At 42.8% G+C, this 20,820-nt stretch overlaps 2 protein-coding genes across 2 annotated transcripts; one reads left to right on the top strand and one right to left on the bottom strand.

The window, feature by feature from the left end:
* Window positions 1–619: 619 nt before the first annotated feature.
* LOC127336857 (auxin-responsive protein IAA33) lies at window positions 620–1,595 on the top strand. The gene is made up of 2 exons (XM_051363724.2): window positions 620–1,189; window positions 1,289–1,595. Exons 1-2 carry the CDS (start codon window positions 792–794, stop codon window positions 1,359–1,361), a joined length of 471 nt encoding a protein of 156 aa, XP_051219684.1. The 5' UTR covers window positions 620–791; the 3' UTR covers window positions 1,362–1,595.
* A 2,842-nt stretch (window positions 1,596–4,437) lies between these two features.
* Window positions 4,438–7,592, bottom strand: LOC127336856 (uncharacterized). The gene is made up of 4 exons (XM_051363722.2): window positions 6,953–7,592; window positions 6,615–6,853; window positions 5,855–6,003; window positions 4,438–4,941 (listed from the first exon to the last, which is right to left on the bottom strand). The coding sequence occupies exons 1-4, from the start codon at window positions 7,135–7,137 to the stop codon at window positions 4,690–4,692; spliced, it is 825 nt and encodes a 274-aa protein (XP_051219682.1). The 5' UTR covers window positions 7,138–7,592; the 3' UTR covers window positions 4,438–4,689.
* Between the last annotated feature and the right edge of the window lie 13,228 nt (window positions 7,593–20,820).

Below are 20,820 nucleotides of genomic sequence, written 5' to 3' on the forward strand. Positions count from 1 at the left end.
ACCATGGCCGGCTCAACGAGTTCATCAAGCCAGGGAGAAGGTACTCTTCCCCTCTCCCATCTTCCTCTCTATTCTCTCTCAGCTTTAATAGATCGAGGCACACAGATTTATCATATAGTTTACACTACCGATTACATCTAGCCTAGTCGATCCAAAGGAATTAACAATTCCTTCTTAAAATGTAGTTTCGTATTCCTTCCGTTTCATAAAGATGCGTAACATATAGATACATCCAAATTTAAAAAAAAAATCTAAAACGTCCCATATCGGACACTGAGGGAGTAATATACTAATTTGATGTTATATATGTTTCTACGTTTTTCTGTAAAGTTAATTAGATTTCTAATTCTTTTGAGTTGAAAAAAAGTTAGAAGTGCATGTACGGATGAAGTACGGAGCATATATTTATTTATGTGTGAATATGAGCTGTGAAATGCTAGTTCTACTAGGACATTCTTCGTGATATTAGGCATGGCGTTATACACCCGTACACGGCAGAAGTGGTGGTCGCACAAGTCGTACGCGTACGTGAAAGCGTTTTATGTGTAGGAATATTTCGGTGAACGCTCGGTGTTATTGAATGCAGTGTGCAGTAACCCTAGCACCAGCCTAGTGGAGTAGCAGCTAGCTCCTCAGTCCCATCATGGATCATCACCGGCCTCCTATAAATCCGCCCGCACTCCGGCCGCAACAAAACACAAATCAGCAAGACCAGGCCCTCCCGAAAACCCCACACGCAACCGCCCTCCACAAACTCCGGCGACCTCTTCTTCTTCCTCAGCGGTCCGGCCATGATGAGCGGCGGCAATGGTGCGGGACCCAGCAGCTCCAGCTTCGAGCGGCACACGAAGCGGCGGCCGCCGGCGCCGGACAGCGAGAGGCGGAAGCTGCTGCGGCTGTCGTCGGTGCAGGAGGAGGACGTGCTGGCGGCGGGCGTGGTGCCGCCGGTGACGGTCGTCCTGGACGGGCGCTGCATCTGCCACCGCGTCCACCTCAGCACGCACACCGGGTACCGCAGCCTCGCGGCCGCGCTCCGGCGCATGTTCGTCGACGACGATGACGCGGACGCCGCGCAGGCGGCTGGAGGCGAGGGCCTCCAGCTGGACCTGTCCAATGCCGTGCCGGGGCACGTGGTGGCGTACGAGGACATGGAGGACGACCTCCTCCTCGCCGGCGACCTCAACTGGAAGTAAGTAATCATCCTTGCCCACTGGGCCCAGTAGGTCACTTCTCTGATATTGATCTTTGTAGTGATGAACTGAGGCGACATTTGCCTTGCCGTTTTCAGAGATTTCGTCCGTGTGGCGAAGAGGATCCGGATAATCCCGGCGAAACCGTCGAACCGAAGGATCAAGCAGTGAGGAGGATGGACATGGACTAGTTAATTTAGCCCGATGAATCATCACGTACGTACGTAGTATTCACGTGTAATTAAGCAACACCTCTGCTAGTGCTGGGCCGCTTCATTCCACTTCAGTCTCAGCTCAGCTCTGCTGAAAAACGATATAGCCTGCAGCCTGTGTCTTCTTCCTCAGCCGATCGTTTGCAATTTTCTTCGCACGAATGTCAATAAGAAAATGAAACTTGTTGCCTTCGATCTTGTTAATTAATTAATAATTTCTGCTGGCCGGTATGAGTTAGCGTGATGCGTCTCGTCTGATGGCCACTACCTGTCACTAACCGGAACACTGTGCCCGTGCAGTTGCGCGTCAATACGCGATCCGTCCAAGCATGCGCACGTAACCCTCGGTGAGTCGTGTGATAGAGATCGATCTGGACCCCCGGCTCCGTCGCGGACGGTTAGGATCTCCCTTTTCTACACCGGCGACCTTCTACGTTAAGGACCAACAGTGATGCGGATACCCGTAGCCATCGGGCCTGACGTGGAGTTAACGAGGGGACGGAATGTGTGTTGGTGCGGCGCGCGCTTGGGTTCACTAGATCGGTCGATCACTGAAGAACTGACCCACGTGAGGGAAAAACATGTCGGTGTCGCTTGCTCAATCAGTGTTAGACGACACGACACGACACACGGGCGTGGACGTCCAGACGTGTGTGATCGATCTGCGGACGCGCACGCACGCACGCACAGTTGATTTGAGACTTCTGTCAAGCATAACTGTCACCAACAGCTTGCCAATTGGCCGGTATACCTCCTCAATTGCTGGCATCCATTAGTTCCCGGTAAAAAAGGCTTTGGAACAGACGGCGAGAAGCAGAACATGTATGATTTGTGCGGCATTGTATCAACCATCATGTGTTAAAAAATGCTACCCTCTGGTTTCGCCAATTAATTCAGACCAGAGGGAGTAGTTCACATGGGCGAAGCTGGAGTAAAATACCATTGGATTCAGCTCTACTAATTTTGCAGTGTTCTTCCTGTACCTGTACTGAGCCGAGTGAAAGACCAAATTAGTGAAGGTTTAATGAAATTCATTGGGTTCAACTGAACCCAATACTTGTACATCAGCTTCGCCACTGTTAGTTCATAATTAGTTTCGACTAAACCTAGAAAATGTCTCCTTTTCGGAGAAAAAACTAAACCTAGAAATGTCTCCATTTCGAAAAAAAAATCTGAACTTAGAAAATGAGTCTCTTGATTCAAGACAAGAGAAGTTATTAAACAACTCTAAATATAGCTTGTTAAAGTGATGGTCAAAACCGGTTGTAATAAAGTATATGTAGCAATATAGAACATGTCCTGCTGTAAAAATAATCAACAGCGACCTAGTGTCTTCCCCTTCTTTTAATTTCCCCACTATATTACCATTGCATCCATACTTTAAATGATGACATTTTCTGCACAAATTGACATGTTTCGAGAAGGGTTCTCAACATTGTTTCTACAACTGAGCAAACATGTCCACACATCCTTATCCAAAGATATTGACTGTCTAAACAACTACTCCCTCTGTCCCAAAATATTTTTCTAAGTATTTGGTCAAAGTTAGTAAAGTCTAACTTTTGACCAATCCTTAGACGCCTTACATTTTGGGACAGAGGGAGTAGAATTTTAGATAAAAAAATACAAAGCCAAAGTAGAACCATAAAAGATAATGCATCACATTCCTATCAATCGTTTCAGCTACTCCATAAGCTGGCCAAATTAGCCCACCTAGTACATTGTTTAGAGTCGGGTTTTGTTAAATTGATAAGTGGCTATTGCAAAAAAAAAAAGGATGTTTCCGGGTAAGCTAGATCTAGTCTTTTTGGGGGTGGGTTAGAGTCGGTTTTGTGCAGTTTTTACTAAAACAAGCATTTTTTATATAGAGTTCGTTTCTAGGTACGATCGCTTAAATTATCCAAAATAATGATGCATCTGAATCCCGAAATGTAAGGTAGTAGGGCAGCCGCCCTACTGGAGCTCCGCCTATGGCCATGCATGCTTGCAGTCCGCAGTTGCATTTCGTCAGCATCTTTTATAGGGCCAACTCGGGCCTAGCTTGCTTGCACGAACGGGGCTTCTGCAGTCGTCGTCGGTTCCCTGCATGGCTGCATGCACGGAAGGAACAGTGGTTGTCACGCGGCATGTTGGGCGATGGCGTGACCCAAATAGTCCATTAAGGCATCTAAATAGTCCGATTTGATCCGTTTGGGTCATGTCGTAGACATAAATTGAGCCGATGTCCGATCTGCCTAGGACATTATGGGTCACGCTGCTAGAGATGCCCTTAGGGTAAAGGGGCGGGCCAGAAATATTTAAGTTCAACAAGGGTAGTACCCTTTAATCCCTAGGGTCAAACCCTAGCCGCGTTCAGCTCTACTTGACAATAACATGCCGCCGCAGGAGCAGAGGGAGGCGTCAGCCGTCAGCCGCTAGGAGGCACTCACAAGTCACAACCAGGGGTGCAGAGCACGTCGGAGTATCCTAGACTCGTTCCGGCTTCTCCACCTTCCACCACTTCTTCCCCAACAATCAGGTGGTAATGCATCGGTTTTTGGTACATGCATGCAAAGGTTCGAATCCTTTTACTCCAAATTATGAAGACCCGATCGGATTTGTCTCAAGCACAAAAAATTGTGAATAATCTGCTGAAGAAAGAGGCAGATTCAGAGCTGGTTGAGGGCACCTCTTCTCAAAATCTCAAAACAAAAGGTGTTGAGTTGGGAATTGTGCACATCATGGAGGTGCATGCCACTGCTTGTTTCGGGCTTTCGGCACTGGTTTCGTTGGCATGCCTGATTACCTTCAGGTGCTGTAGTAATGTCAAAAACCTAGCAACTTGGTTCTCGCAACAACAACAAAAATCTTGTGAGATAGCATTACTATATGCACCAATAGTTTAACATGCATATGAGAAGGGAAAGAAAAAACATGCATTAAAAGAGAAAAGGACAATAAAATGAGAGATGCCTTATAATTCCTAACAAATTTAAAATGCTCCCTGGCCTTATAATTCCTAACAAATTTAAAATGCTCTCTGGCCATATAATTCCTAACGGAGAGAGTGCCCCAGAATAAATATAGCACGTACAACTATCTGAAATCATACAGTCCCAGCTCACTCCAACAAAAGATGCTTCGGTTATTGAAGCAATAAATACAGTAAGAAAAGTGTCGTCTGAAGTCTGAACTCCAAGTCGAGTTCATCATATGACAATAATTTTCACATGTCACAAAATAAGTCATCTTAATATCCTGTGAGTTCACCGTGTGACATCAAAATCATGTCACGGAATAAGTTGTCTTCATGACCGTGGCCATCCTTGAACTCTCTCCACTGTAGGGGATTCTTTTGAGGAGATAATATCTTGCAAGTCCTGCGGCGATAATAGCTTTGTAGAAGGCACAAACTCATGGTCATCAGAAAGGGCTGTTTCTAGCTCTGTGTGTTGGACTGTGAAGTGGTCTCCAAGTGCGGCAGTTATCTCTTCAGTAAAATCTGACCGTGATGGCATATACTCGCTCATGCGGCACAGGAAATCCGTGTGGTTCCTCGCCTGAAAAAAAAAGCATTAATTTGGAAATCGCCATGAGTCACCTTCAAAGAATCATAAGAGTTAAAAGGCCTACGTGTTAGCAAGATATTTCATGACACTTTCTGGCATATACTTCACACCACATTTCTACATTTCTAAATCATAACCTATTTCCGTTAGAGCAAAGATTTCCAGAAACTTCGTAAGCCAGTAAGCAGTACTCATATGCTTCACACCACCTTTCTACATTTCTAAATCAGAACCTATTTCCGTTAGAGAAAAGATTTCCAGAAACTTCGTAAGCCAGTAAGCAGTACTCATATGCTTCACACCACCTTTCTACATTTCTAAATCAGAACCTATTTCCGTTAGACCAAAAATTTCAAGAAATTTCGTAAGCCGGTATGCAGTACTCAACTCACTGCTTTCAGCAAAATATGCACAATTATATAAACAAATATATACTGAAACCCCTCAACTTATTCATCCTTCAGGTGTCAATCAGATAATAGTAGATTGCCATCCTGCTCTTACACTTTCTTAATATGCCTCTCAGTGCAACTATCGCTGATGTTTCTATAACTGGAAGTAACCGATGAGTTAAATTTGTTCTTGGGTAAACTGGGTCAATAATTGCACCAAGAATTCAGTTGACAGTTAGGTACAAACTATAAAATCACCTGATCGAAAAAACCACTAAATAATACCCACTGCCAGCTGTTCAGTGGTTTAAATAGTAGCCAAGATGCCACTGCATGGCTACTAATAGCTCAACTTGCTTTCCCAAATTTGGGCATATATACCAATACTGATCAGCCTCAAATTTGGCAGCATAACAGACAATAAAAGCTAAATCCTATGTTCTGTTTAGAAAGGTTGAAATTTTAATACGCTGGTTGGTTCAAGGCAAGATATAATGGAGAGAACTGTGTACCTGCCGATATTCAGGAGCACGTTGTGGGTTCTTTAAATAATTCATATTTTTCACATCATAATCCCATAAGAATGATGTATGATGTACCCAACGGTCTTTTGTTATGGACTGCGCATTTCCACCAAACTTTCGATGACTGAATGCATAGTCTGCCAAAAAAAAAATGCATACATAAGTTGAGCACTGAAAAAAAAAAACCCGGTACAAGTACATTCAAAAGGTCATCCCAGAATATCCAGTAAATATATTCAGGATCAATATTGTACAATAATGGTAAATTTGGACGGAAATGTGTCAGATATAGGATAGTAGCCTGTCTACATGAATAGCACCAGCCGAAAAGCTACACATTAAATCATTTCAGGAACCCTTGCAAGACAATACACGGGAAAAATTACAAAGGAGCAAAACACATTTGTAGATGATATTTACAAACAAGAATGAATGGGTACAATGAAAATCAAAACTGCTACTAGGGTGATATACAGATATGTGAGTCCTTGGCTTCTCTTTTAATCAATGACATATAAAGTTGTAGATTACATAGATCATGTGAGTATATGGCGACAGCGAAACCATAAGATATTTAAACCTTTGTGCAGTCAATAAAATAGTATAACGGAAATAAAAATGAAAACTTGAGTAAGTTCAGCACAAATGCAAATGCGTAGTCAAAGGGATCATAAAGAATACTGTCAAAAATAATGACACTGTTAGACTAAACTGGCAAGTGATGAAGTACTCTGGTACTTTGACATACCATTTTCACGCAGGTGAAATTCACCAAACCCACGGAACACTTTGCCGTAGAGCTGGCCTGTCCACGTCATGATGTCGCGAGGAAACGGCTGCAAACCAGCGACAGCGGTCTTATTGCATATGAAGGTGACGAAGACCGTCCCCTGATCAACGATGACAGTGCCACCTCCACTGAACCGCCTTATCACCGGCACACGGTCCTGGAGGACAGGCGGTATCTCGACGAGCTCAGAGACCTTCCTGTTGTCGGCACACGGAAACCACGTGAACAGACCGAACTCCACTAAGCACGCGTGCGCGAGCAAAGGCAAGTTACTGACGAGGACGAAGAGGACGTACCCAGAGACGCCCATGACGATGGTGGGAGGCGCCGTGCCGTCGTTGACGACGCACCAGTTGTCGCTGGTTCGGCGCAGCAGCCGCTCCTCCAGGTGCAGCTGCTGCATGATGGGCGCGCCGCCCATGGTCACCAGCCTCATGAGCGGCCGTGCCACGCTCCTTTCGATGGCAGACCCGAAAGCCATTGCTGGCAGTTGCGTCGTTTCGCGGAGGGCCGGAAACGGTTCAGAGAAGCATTTCTTCGAACACGTTGGCCTCCTTCAGAGTTGAGATCGCTAGTACGATCGGATGGCCGAACACCCCGGTATCAGCAGGTGGTTCAAGAACTGAAAGCTTAGCAAATGGTGTACGGGTATAGATTTTTGACAGGCGGTGGCTCTGGGCGGGGGCAACTGAACGAGCAGCCGCGGGGCCTGGGATGGGGGTGCGCGAGGCGACCACACGGGGCACACGGGCGACAGGCGATGTGGGGAAGGGCGAGGGGCGACGTGGGGGTACGTACACTGGTGGCCGACGGCGAGGTCGGGCGGGACTAGGGGAAGGGAGCAGGCGAGGCGGCGGAGGCAGCAGCCGGCGGTCAGGTCAGAACTCGGGAGGTGGAGGACGGAGACCGCGACTTGTCGCTCTAGTCGCAAAAAAAACTTGTCGTTCTTATAATGGGCCGTGGGCCTACATAACGCGATATTCACAGCCCAGCCGCCACTTTCAACATTCTTGAATATTCAGCTTGGTTGTGGTATTGTTTTGATTTCTCTCAATAGCATGCACCGCATGAAGTCATACGACGGTATATGGGGTTCCATACATTTCTGTCAGTTAAGACCATCTCTAACAGAGCCCGTAAACTGGGCAAAACCAAAAAAATAACTGCCAATTTACGGGTTCAGTTTAGAAAATGGCGCAGATCAGTCACCGTAAACGAGCCAAAACTAAAAAAAAGTTTTCAGGCTGAGACCGAAAACCCAACTCGATCTGTATTTGTAGGGGCTGAAAGAGCGAACTGAACACGAAGCCCCTACTTGTGGCGCGCTGAAATTTCAGCTCGAGCTAACTGCAGTCGCCGGAAATCCAACAAAATTCGCCGGAATGAAACCAAATTCCGGCGAGCTCGCTGCGGCGTGGGGCGGCGCAGGGCGGGGCGAGCTCGTGGGTGGGATGGGGCCAGGGCGGCGCGGGGCGGCGCCAAGGCGAGCGGGCACGGGGCTGCGGGGAACGAGCGGGCGGCGCGCAGCGACGGGCGCGCGACGACGAGCTTCGGGCGGGGGCGGCAGGCGGGCGGCGCACGACGGAGCTCTGCGGGGGGCGGGGCGGCAGGAGGGCGCACCGCGGGGCTTGGCCGGGACGGAGCGGGAGGAGAGTTAGCTCGGGGAAGAAGAAGACATAAAAATAAGAAAAATACGGAAAAAAGAAAAAATGGTTGACAGTGGGCCTTATTGGCATATTTAGGGAATATTCTATTTTACAGTTTTCATTTACGGGTCTGTTCCGCGCCAACGTTTTTTCGATCCGTAAACGCGAGTTCGGTGAACTGAACTCCGGATTTTCAGTTCGTGTTTTTACGGGCTCTGCTAGAGATGCTCTAAGTGTGAGCCAGCGAATATTGCAAGAACAAGAACTGCTAGATTGTTTGCAACACTGTTGGTGCTAGCCATATACCGCCCCCACCACGTGATCCTGAAAGTACTTATCTACGTCTCCATATAGTTTATCAATCAAAATGATTCTTCATCTATATCTATTTCATCTCAAGCACATCATCTAAGTTCCATGATACATATTCTCTCTCACATACATAATATATACTTCGACTATCTAAGGATGGACGACCCCGATACGGGAGCTGCTAGAGAATGTACTCCATCCGTCCAATAATTGATTTGGATTTCTCTATATTTGTATGCATCTACACAATAAGATACGTTTAGATACATGTGAATCTAAACAAATCTGAGTCAATTTTTCTATTATTTCTATGTTTCTTCGTTGTTTATTTCCAGGGTAGGAGATGATGTACAATGTCAAAATGTGGATGATGTAGATGCCATGATTTTTCTCTCTGATGAAAACGCAAAAAAGTGTTTCATTTTATTGAACAAAAAAATTGCGGTACAACATTTCTATATTTTTTTTGAACAAGATAAGGGCCTAGAAGGCCCCAGAGTTTCCATTAGATCACACGTGGCGGGTACAATTTACAAGGAGGTCCTATGGCATCTATTGCACAGAAAAACCCGGATTTGAAGAAAGGCCCTCCAGATTTTACAGCTAGCACCCTGAGACAAAAATTAGAAACGCGATCAGGTCCCTGTGCGCCTCCGCCACCCATCGTCGGCGACCTCGAGACGATGCCGTCGAGATTCGATGCCAGGTTGCTTGAAAGCATACTTCCGGCGAAGCTCCTGATCCGCCAGCCACTCCTCCTCCTCCGGGGACGAACCACTTGTTGGTGGAGAAGCGTCAAGCCCTGACGAACAGAGCACAGAAGGGCCTCCGTGATGGAGGTTGAAGATGGGCCGCTTCGTCGGCCAAAGATCACGGCGTCGCAGGTTGACACCGCGTGTTCCGCTCGAAGGAGCTCTTGCGCAGAGCCTCCATAGCACCCAGCAGGCAGGAGTCGATGAAGAATGGCAGGCTGTGCATCACCACTGCTTCTCTCCTGGCCACCATGGCAGGTAAGAAGAAGCTGCAGCTTAGCAACCGCCAGGCACTCGCCGCATCGATAGAGAGGACCGGATCCTCTTCCTCGAACCAAAAACAGCGCGCCGTGATCCAGCTCCTTCTCGCCACCAAGGCCGGCCAAGAGCAGATCAGAAACGCGCCTAGCAGCTCCGCGAAGAAGCCCCACCTCGCCTCCACGGCCGGCCAGGGGCACTCCATCTTCACTGCCGAGGGTGAGAGAAGAACCAGTCGCCGCAGGATTATTGAGGAAGACAGCGCCACTCCTCGCCACCTCTCCCTCCGACCACTGGAGTAGAGAGAGAGCTAGCAGCAGCCCTAGAAAGATCGAGATCCGGCGGCAAGGATCTCGACCACCGCCTTCTCTACGGGGCATCCACCCAAAACGGTGGCAACTGCCACAAACTACCAGAGAAAACAACAGATCTACACCTAATCTACTCCGGCGCCCTACCTAGACCAACTCCGGCCAGCTAATCCGGCGGAGCGGCCGTCGGCGGCCCGGTCAAAGGGGAAGGACGAGCAAGGTTACTGTAGGAGGCTGAGAGCTAGGAGGGGGAGAGTGTCCGGCTGTTTCCAACATTTCTATATGACGAGGGATACTCTCACATACAAGTACACACACAACCGTCCTCACCAAGCCGTGTCACAACCATTGCTAGATGCATTCAAAGAAGACCACGTCTCCAGTATAGCCTAGGGCGACGTACCTGATACGTCCAAAACGTATCTACTTTCCCGAACACTTTTGCTATTGTTTTGCCTCTAATTTGTGTATTTTGGATACAACTAACACGGACTAACGCTGTTTTCAGCAGAACTGCTCTGGTGTCTCGTTTTTGTGCAGAAATCCAACTTTCGGGAAAATCCTCGGAATTTATGCAGAAGGCCCTATTTTCCCAGAATAATGACGGAGCCAGAAGGACAATTGAGGTGGAGGCCCGAGGGCCCCACACCATAGGGCGGCGCGGCCCAGGGGGGCCCGCGCGGCCCTGTGGTGTGGCCCCCTCGGCCGGCCTCCGACGCCCTCCTTCGGACTATTTATCGGCCTCGACCTAAAAACGCACGGAGAGAAGTCGAAGTCGCCAGAAACCCTCCAGAACGCCGCCACATCGCGAAACTCCGTCGCGGGAGCCAGAAGTCTCCGTTCTGGCACTCCGCCGGGACGGGGAATTGGAGGAGATCATCGCCGCCATCACCGCCAACGCCTCTACATCAACCAGCCATGTTCCCCCCATCCATGTGTGAGTAATTCCCCCGCTGTAGGCCGAAGGGGATGGTAGGGATTGGATGAGATTGGTCATGTAATAGCATAAGATTGTTAGGGCATAGTGCTTAGTGTCCGTAATTGGTACTTTGATGTTATTGTTGCAACTTGTTATGCTTAATGCTTGTCACTAGGGCCCGAGTGCCATGATCTCAGATCTGAACATGTTATTGTTTCATCATCATATTCATTGTTTATGGTCTTACCTATAAGTTGTATACACATATCGCTGTCCGGAACCAATGGCCCCGAAGTGACAGAAATCGGGACAACCGGAGGGAATGGTAGTGATGTGAGGATCACATGTGTTCACGGAGTGTTAATGCTTTGCTCCGGTACTCTATTAAAAGGAGTACCTTAATATCCAGTAGTTTCCCTTGAGGCCCGGCTGCCACCGGCTGGTAGGACAAAAGATGTTGTGCAAGTTTCTCATTGCGAGCACGCACGACTATATATGGAACACATGCCTATTGATTGCTTTGTACTTGGACACCGTTTTATTATTATCTGCAAATGCCCTGCTATGATTGTTACATGAGTTTCTCTCATCCATGCAACGCCCGTCATCCGTCCCCGTGCCTACAGTATTTTAATCCTGCTGTTTACTAAAATCACTACTGCTGTCTTTGTTACTCTGCTGCTGTTATTTCACTACTGCTACTGCTATAAAACTGTTACTAATGATAAACTCTTGCGAGCAAGTCTGTTTCCAGGTGCAGCTGAATTGACAACTCCACTGTTAAGGCTTCCAAGTGTTCTTTGTCTCCCCTTGTGTCGAATCAATAAATTGGGTTTTACTTCCCTCGAAGACTGTTGCGATCCCCTATACTGGTGGGTCATCAAGACTATTTTCTGGCGCCGTTGCCGGGGAGCATAGCTTTATTTGGAAGTTCACTTGGATTAATATTGTTCGCTGCAAATTCTCCATCATGGGTAAACCTCGCGATACTAAGATCGCCATATTACCATTCACTACAAGAAAAGGTACAATTCTGAATACCTCTGCTGCTCTTGATTCACCATCTGTGATTGATAAACTTGTTTCACCGCCGCATGCTTCACATGCGGGTACATCTGCTGAATCTGAAAACTCTCATAATATTGATAATGTTTCTGCTGTGCTTGATGATAGTGGTTCATTGGGATCCTTTCTAGATGCTACAATTGCTAGGTCTAGACAAATTGAAAATACTGAAACTCCTAATGCTACTACACCTGTTAGTTCACCTGAACTTGATTATTTTAGTGATGATCCTGAGGAAGATTATGTGGAGCTTAATGATGATTTTATTGAAAAATGCAATGCTACTACTGATGCAAGAAAAATTAAAAAGTTGCTTGCAAAACATGCTGTTAGATATAAACTGTCTCCTGATCCTAAGTTTGCCACATCTCCCATAAACATTAAGGATAAAGATTATGATTTTTCTCTTGATCTATCTCATATAGCTATTGTTGAGAAAACACCCTTTTGTGGTACCGTAAAAGAAAGTGCTGTTGAACACATGACTGAGTTATCTACTCTAAGTAGCTTGTTTTCTGATGATGTCAAGATGCGTACTTACTTTGTTGCTAAAATCTTTCCATTCTCATTAAAGGATGACGCTAAAACTTGGTATAATAATTTGCCATCTAATTCTATTAAAAGTCCGAAAGAATTGCTTGATGTTTTCTTCCGCAAATACTTTCCTGCTAGTGCTCAACATATTGCTTTGCAGAGAATTTATAATTTTGACCAGGGAGATGAAGAGAAATTGCCTGAGGCTTGGGCGAGATTTTGCTCTCTTATTAGAGCTCATTTCGACCATGATTTGGAAAAGCATGATTTACTTGATATATTTTATAGTGGACTAACCATTGAGTCTAGGGCATACCGGATAGTTGTGCTGGTTGTGTTTTCAGAAAAGAACTCAGGGCATTTATTGAAGAATTATTGGCTAAAATAAGCCGGAATCATGATGATTGGACTACGCCTGAACCAACTCCAACGCCAATATTGAAGAAGAGGGGTTTAATTAAATTAAATGATGAAGATATGAGGGAAGCCAAGAAGTCTCTTAAGGAGAAAGGTATTAAATCTGAAGATGTGAAGAATCTACCTCCCATAGAAGATATATGTGAGATAATTCCCCCTTCATCCATGATTGAGGTAAACTCCCTTCAACGCTTTACTAGGGAAGATATTCCGTATTCGAAACCTCCTGCACAATGCTTAGATGAGTTTGATAATTATATTGTTAAGCAAGAAAATTTTAATATGAGAGTAGAGAATCATTTAATGGAAAATTCTCGAGCTATTAGTGAATTGCATGGTATTGTGGAGAGAACCTCCAATGATGTTAAGATGCTTGTTAAACATTTTCATATGATTCAAACTCAAATTGATCAACTCACTAAAGTGCAAAATGACTTGTTAGGGAATAATTCTAAAGAGAAACATGCTTATGAAGTAACAACTAGAGGTGGTGTCTCTACCCAGGATCCTTTATATCCTGAAGGGCATCCCAAAAGAATTGAACAAGATTCTCAACGCATTGAACCTAGTGCTCATTCTAAGAAGAAAAAGAAAAAGAAACATAAGAATGTTGTAGAATCCTCTGAACCTGTTAATGATCCTAATAGTATTTCTATTTCTGATGCTGAAACTGAAAGTGGTAATGAACATGATAAAGATAATGATAAGAATGATACTCCTGATAAAGAAGAGGTAGAAGAAGAACCTGAAAAGCATGCTAAAAATAAAAAAGTATACTAAAGAAGATTTTATTGCTGAGAAACATGGTAATGAAAGAGAACCTTGGGTTCAAAAGCAAATGCCCTTTCCTGCTAAGAAACTAAAATCAAAGGAAGAAGAACATTATAATAAATTTTGTGATTGGATGAAACCTTTATTCTTGCAAATCCCTTTGACTGATGCTATTAAATTGCCTCCTTATTCAAAGTATATGAAAGATATTGTTACTAACAAAAGGAAAATCCCCAATGAGGAAATTTCCACTATGCTTGCTAATTACTCTTTCAATGGCAAAATTCCAAAGAAGTTAGGTGACCCAGGTATACCTACTATTCCTTGTTCTATTAAGAATAATTATGTTAAAACTGCTCCATGTGACTTGGGAGCCGGTGTTAGTGTTATGCCTTTTTCTCTTTATAAGAGACTTTACTTAGATAAGTTGATACCTACTGATATATCTTTGCAAATGGCTGATAAATCTACTGCTATTCCTGTTGGTATATGTGAGAATGTTCCTGTTCAAGTTACTACTAACTGCTTGATATTAACTGATTTTGTTGTGTTGGAAATGCCTGAAGATGATAATATGTCTATTATTCTTGGGAGACCTTTTCTTAACACCGCAGGAGCTGTTATTGATTGCAATAAAGGAAAGGTTACTTTCAATGTTGATGATAGGGAGCATACCGTTTATTTTCCCAAGAGGATTGAGAAAGCGTGTGGAGTTAATACTATTTCTAATGTGAGAACTATCAAAGTGGGAACTATTGATTGTCCTATATATGAGCCTAAGGAAGAATATCAAACTCTTGTGATTGGATCCATATCAATACAATTCAAGGTAACATGATTGATTTGAGGTTTATTTCTTCATATGCTATGTAAAATTTATTTGGTGGCAAGACTTGATCAACCTTGTTAACAAATACTTTTTATATGCATAGAGGAGGTAAACAACATTTCTTTCCTCCTCCACTTATTTTACTCGCTGTAACACTACTTGTATTGCAAGATGCTTTAGTTGTTTAGAGGTTTGAAAAAATCTTTTTCCGCCCTGGAATAATAATTTTAACACCAAAAAAATGTGCATGGGCACCATGGGGTTGATCTCCACTTAGGCCAAAAGCCTAAGCTTGGGGGGAGGTATACCGGCATCACTCATTCTTTGCATATTATGGTTGCTGGATACTTGTACATACTTGTTTAGTTTGTTTGAGTGTTTTTTTTTAATGAGAGGAAGATGATATTTGGGGAAGTGCTGCCTGAAAACAGATTCTGGACTGTTACTAGAAAAATTCGTGCGCACAGCCAGAACGTTATTTTGAGCTGCCAATTTTTGTGCAGGTTCCCCAGATTGTTATCTAACTTTCATTAGTTGAACACTTTTCGAGCTGAGCAACGTAAGATTTTTGTAAAAATCGATTTCTGTACTGCTGTCAGGTTTTGGCAGATTTCTGCCATCTCGCTTTTCTGTGTTTCTTTTAGTTTGCTATTTCTTGTTTTTGCTTTGTTTCCTTTCCAAAACACAAAAAGACCAAAAATATTTCTGTTGTTTCTCTTCACCATTTGTTTGCTTTGGTTTCTTGCATTTGTTTCACTTTATTTGCTATTGCTAGTTTGCTATAAGAAAACCCAAAAAGATTTTGCTTTGTTTGTTTGTTTCCTCTTGTTCTTATTCTCAAATTCGAAAACACCAAAAACATTTGCTGTTCTTCTCTGGTTTGTAAAGTTCTTTATGAGTTCAATGGTCTTCGGTGGCTGGAGCGTGTAATATCCCAGGTTTAGAGGCAATAAAATGAGAGAACACCAAAGTGTGTATTGCATTCATGCATAGAAAATCCGGGGAATTTTCGCGCTTCACATAAAACTTACCACAGTAACTGAAGTTTCACTTGACTTGCTGGAATGGAAGTAGATCATCAAGTCAAGTGCTATAAACTTCACTGTGATCTTTGCTAAAACCCTGTTTTGGGTAGAGATGATTTGATCTATGGGCTAGATCAAATAGTAGTAGAATTACAACAAACAAAATCTTAAGTAAGGATTAACTACAAGATCTTATAAAGGATCTTAACATGCCATTCCTTACAACAACACATGAATAATTATTCAACCATAAATCAAAGAACACAAATAAATAAGACACTATTCTTTACTTATCTTATCCATGTCTTCTACTAAATAAATGTTCCTACCAAGAGTCACATGGTATATATATTTTTTCAACCACAATACTTGAACCAAGTCAAGAACTTGCATATTCATTCTTCATTAACCTTTGACCATTTCAACCTTGTTTCCAAACTCATATCATAAACCCTAGAGAAACCCTACCTATTAAAAAGAGCTCAACCTAAAGAGGTATACTCAAGTATATGGACTTATACTTGATCTTGGAGAGAGAACCATGATTTACTAATGAATTATTATGAGGCCAATACTTTGATCATTACAAATTGGGTGATGATCATAAACCCTAAGAAATCTAAGTGAGTGTGTTGAGAGAAGTATTAAAGAAGAGAGACTAGTGAGGAATAAGTGGATCATGTCTAATGCATGATTTTACTTTATAAATTAAGATGATAAGTTAAACATATATATGTGATCCATAGATCTAATCTATCACATGAAATGATAAATATATCAATAGTAGTTAATCCAGACCAATACTCATGCCTTGTGTAGTATTGATATGGTATTTAAACCTTGCTTATCCAAACACTTGAGACTAACCTAGCATTGCCTTGATACAATAATTCTATCTAAGTGAGAAGGAGAATAACCTTAGCCAATTAAACATAACCAAGCTTATGCTCATACCTAATCTTAGTTGTGTATCATTTGTGTGATCACTACTAAAACCCTAAACCCAATTTGAATCCCAATCCAAGTATCACTTTGGATTATAAGAAGAACCTTGCCATGCCTCATGCCTACTTAAATTACCATTTAATGAAGAATATGCAAAACCTACACCTTTTCACACATGATCCAATCCACATAAAATATTATGTCCCCACTTGTGTATCATGGATCACAAATATAAACCAAGCCATCTAAACTTAGGACTAAATGCCTTTGGTGAGTAGAATGGAACCAATACCCTATTTTACTTTGCTATCCAAATACCTGGTTTAGTGAACCAAATGAAATAATATTCAGATAAGTAATTTAGTTAACCATAATGAGCTTAGGATCTACTTTAGATAATTCAAGTAGTAGTTGCTAAGCAAGAGTAGAGAATATAGAGTTGAACCAACCATCTTCATAAACCTTAGAAGTAATTCTCCACATGAAATCATGAACCAATCCTATTCTCAACACCATTTACTTAGTCAAAATTAAAATAGATATGAACAATCAATGTTGTTAAGCACATTAGTTAAACCTAATAATATTTTCACCATTCACTTGTTATCAAATTTTAAACCATTGAAATGAATCTGGTTCCTAAATTAAAAGGCAATTGAGATAAACACATAAACCATATCTATTTTAAATTCAAAATGCACTTCACAAGAACACCAATTGATCAACCATCAAATAGTTGTTTAAACAATAGAACTAAGCAGTAAGTATTTTTATGAAGTGATATTGATATTTAATATTTTAGAACTTGCAAAAATAAACAGAAATCAAATTGGAATTTAAATAACAAGTTTAAAACAGAAAATAAAAAGAGAAAAAGGAGAGGGGAGAGGGCTTACCCTACCAGGCCGCAGCAACCCAGCTTCAGCCCAAAGAGCAGCCCAGCACTGGCCCAGCCCACCAACAAAGCAGCCCAGACCACCGTACCGGTTCGGCGAGGAAGAAAAGCGATCCCTTCTTCTTCCTCAGCGTCGACAACGCACAGGCGCGTCCCGGCCACGTCGTCGCTGCCGATAGGGATGATCCTGGACGCCAAGACCATGCCCAACATTCAATTGAAGTTGCACCGAGTCCGTGTGATCCAAAGTACGCCAAGATTCGTGCCCGAATCGTGTTCGTCGTCGTCGGTGCATCCGCATCGTCTCCGCCGGCGTGCCGCCGCTGTAGAGCTTCCATAGTGCTATAAATATACGAGCAGCTCCGCCACGGAACCCTAATCCTTCAAAGCTTATCCATTCTCTCTCTATCCCTCTCAATATCCCACAATCATCCGTAGCACTTCGCCGGAGTCGAGGACGAACTCGACGGTACAGGCCACCCCGGTCTCCGGCGCAGGGTCGAGGAGGTGCGCCTCGGCGCATAGGTCATCTGGGAGCAAGCACACGTCAAGGGGAGCTCGGAGCTGGACAAATTTGATCGTTCCCTTTCTCAGTACCTCGCCGGTAATGGTGAAATCGAGCCCATCCCCATCGCCAATCGACACCGCCGACCACACCATCAGCACCAGGGTGAGCAGACGCATCGATTGACCTCTTATTTGCCTAATTTGGTTAGCGGTAGCCCGAGTTAGCTATCTCACCGGAGATCACCGCCGCGGTACCCATCGCCGGCGACGCTCCGGTGATTCCCCGCGGAAATGACCACCACCAGTAGCTTCACCTTGTTGTGCTCGTTCAGATGCACTTCACCGCGCATCCAGGGGAGCCCTGAATCGGCTGCGCCACCACGTTCTGGCCGCCGGCGTTTAACCGCCGGTGATGCCAACGTGGCATGTGGGGTCTCCCTGGCGTCATTGACTGGTCGTTGCCCGCGTGGCAATTGACCCAGTCAACAGGCCCACCAGTCAGTGACTGTGGGTACAGCTCGAAACGGTACACTTAGTAATTTTTGTTTATTTCAAATTCCAGTAAATGTCTGAAACATTGCAAAATCATAGAAATTTCATTTCAACTCAGAAAAATATGAATAATATATCATAATGCTCACAAAAATAAACTCTATTCAAATAAAATATAAAACAAAAATGTGTGTCAAAATAAAATTTCACTTATTTTTAACCTTATTAATTATGCCATTTCAATTATTTAAAATGCAATTTGAATTCAATAATTAGTGAAGTTCCAAAATTAAATTTTAACTATTCAGTAACTAAGTAAAATGTTAAGATTAATTTTAATTATCATATTAGCATTAACTTAAGTATTAGTGGTAATTCATAAGCCCTAATTTGCAGATTACCATTTACCATTTTCTTTAAATAGTAATAACTCAAGAAAATATTAAAGGCCAATGTTATTTTGGTAATTCAAAACTTAATTAATTAAACATCTTTAGTTAACAAGTTAATTATTTTAAACCCTAATAACAATTATTAAACCCTGATTCTAAATTAAACCTAAATAAGAATTACCTAATTATTAATTCTTGTGGAAAATTAATAAAATGTAAAACCATTACTATTTTTGATTCAAAGTAATTAGTAACCACAACTCTATTACCAATTATCATTTTAGGAGTTTTGCCATCATTTAGAAACCCTAGTTTCAATTTAAGTAAGACATTGATCTCATTATTTCATGTGTTCATCCATAGTAGTTGCCAACCTAAAACCCTAAGTATTTAACCCATGTGATCATTACACTTTAGTAGTAACTTTAAAACCCTAGTTGTTTATCACATCTGATCATGTGAACTTCAACTTTAATTGTAGAACCTTGATAAGTAGCCAATTAATGCTTAATCATGATCCATCAACAAAAAAAAACCAATTCACATGAGCTTGTCATTTCATGCTCTGGTTCTTAATTAAAACCTATATGATTCACTAGCATCACTTAGGTATAAACCCTAGCTTGTTACCACATGTTAGCACCATTGATCACCACTTCTATATATCATACCATTAGGATCAATCTCAACCATCATCATTTAATAGAACCATAATTATGAACCCTAGTATCAACCTTGTGTAGTAATGCACATCACATGCTCCTATTCCACTCAACCCTACTTAGTAAATGATAAACCACTTAGCTAGAAACCATTAGAGATTATTTAGTAAAGCAAATGTGAAGCCATAGTAAATCTAATAGCAAACCTATGGAACCATCTCAATAACCATCCTTTGATATGATACCATAATCAACCATAGTAATAAACCTGCCCATACTTGTTGTATATAGAACCAATTCAACTTAAGCACCCAACTAGTTCCTATTAGTGAAACTAAATGAACCCAGTAGTAAACCCTAAAGTTACATAGCCCCTATGTATAGTAGTTCATATTCTTATTTTAGCCTGTTCTTCAAAAGTTATTCTTGTGAAGTACAAATGTTAATCAAACCATAGAAGCCATAGTTCTTATTTGAAATACTTATTAGTTCTTAAACAACATGTTCTTCGAAAGTTATTCTTTTGAAGAATAATATGAGTAATCATCAACCATGTCCTGTAGAACTTAAAATTGACAACTGTTCTTTACATATTATTCCACCACTATTCTTTATGTGTATGATTATTATGATGTCTTATATCACTTGGTTATGATGCTAATATAACCAAACCCTAATAAGAACCTTGTTTGAGAACCATTCTAAAAGTGCAACCAACCCTAAAGAAATCTTTACAACTCATACATCCTAAATCTTCGAGGTTAGGTTACGCTCGGGACGATTGCATCTCATACTATGCATTATAGCATCTTTGCCAGTTCTTTAAACATTGTCCTTACCGGACGATGATGGTATTTCAGCATTTGGAGTTCTCACGTATCGAAGCTTTTGCCTGCATAATCTTGCAGTCAAGAAAGGCAAGTTCATCGCTTGCTCATGTCATTTGATTATTTTTATCAAATTATATGCAAAGTACTATACTTACCACTCATGCATTGAAAAGCAAAGTATTATTTTACAATTATGAATATGACTATGTGGTGGGCAATGGAACCATGGTATGTGTTGATATGGTGGAGGTTCCATTGCAATGGGTTATATCACCCTAGGATTAATTACCAATGCCGTTCAGTGATTCTAGCGCCGTACAAATCGCGTTGACCATGAGATCTATAATGGCTCTGGGAAAGCCAGCTGTATCTTTTCCCTTCTGCACACCAACGGATCGGAGAGACGGTGGGGTGCTGGAGGCACTGCCGCAATAGGTTGGGAAATCCTTTTAAATCCCCATCCATTGGTGATGTTAATCTCTTCCGATCTATGAAGGATTGTCCAAAGTACACCATGAGTAAAGCCGTATTATCGGGGGAAAGTCTCACCGGAGGTGTGCGGGTGGACAAAAGGGTGGGTTTGCAGTCGCGGAGAAGGCGGT

This window comes from Lolium perenne, chromosome 2, assembly GCF_019359855.2.
Source record: "Lolium perenne isolate Kyuss_39 chromosome 2, Kyuss_2.0, whole genome shotgun sequence".
Lineage (NCBI taxonomy): Eukaryota > Viridiplantae > Streptophyta > Magnoliopsida > Poales > Poaceae > Lolium > Lolium perenne.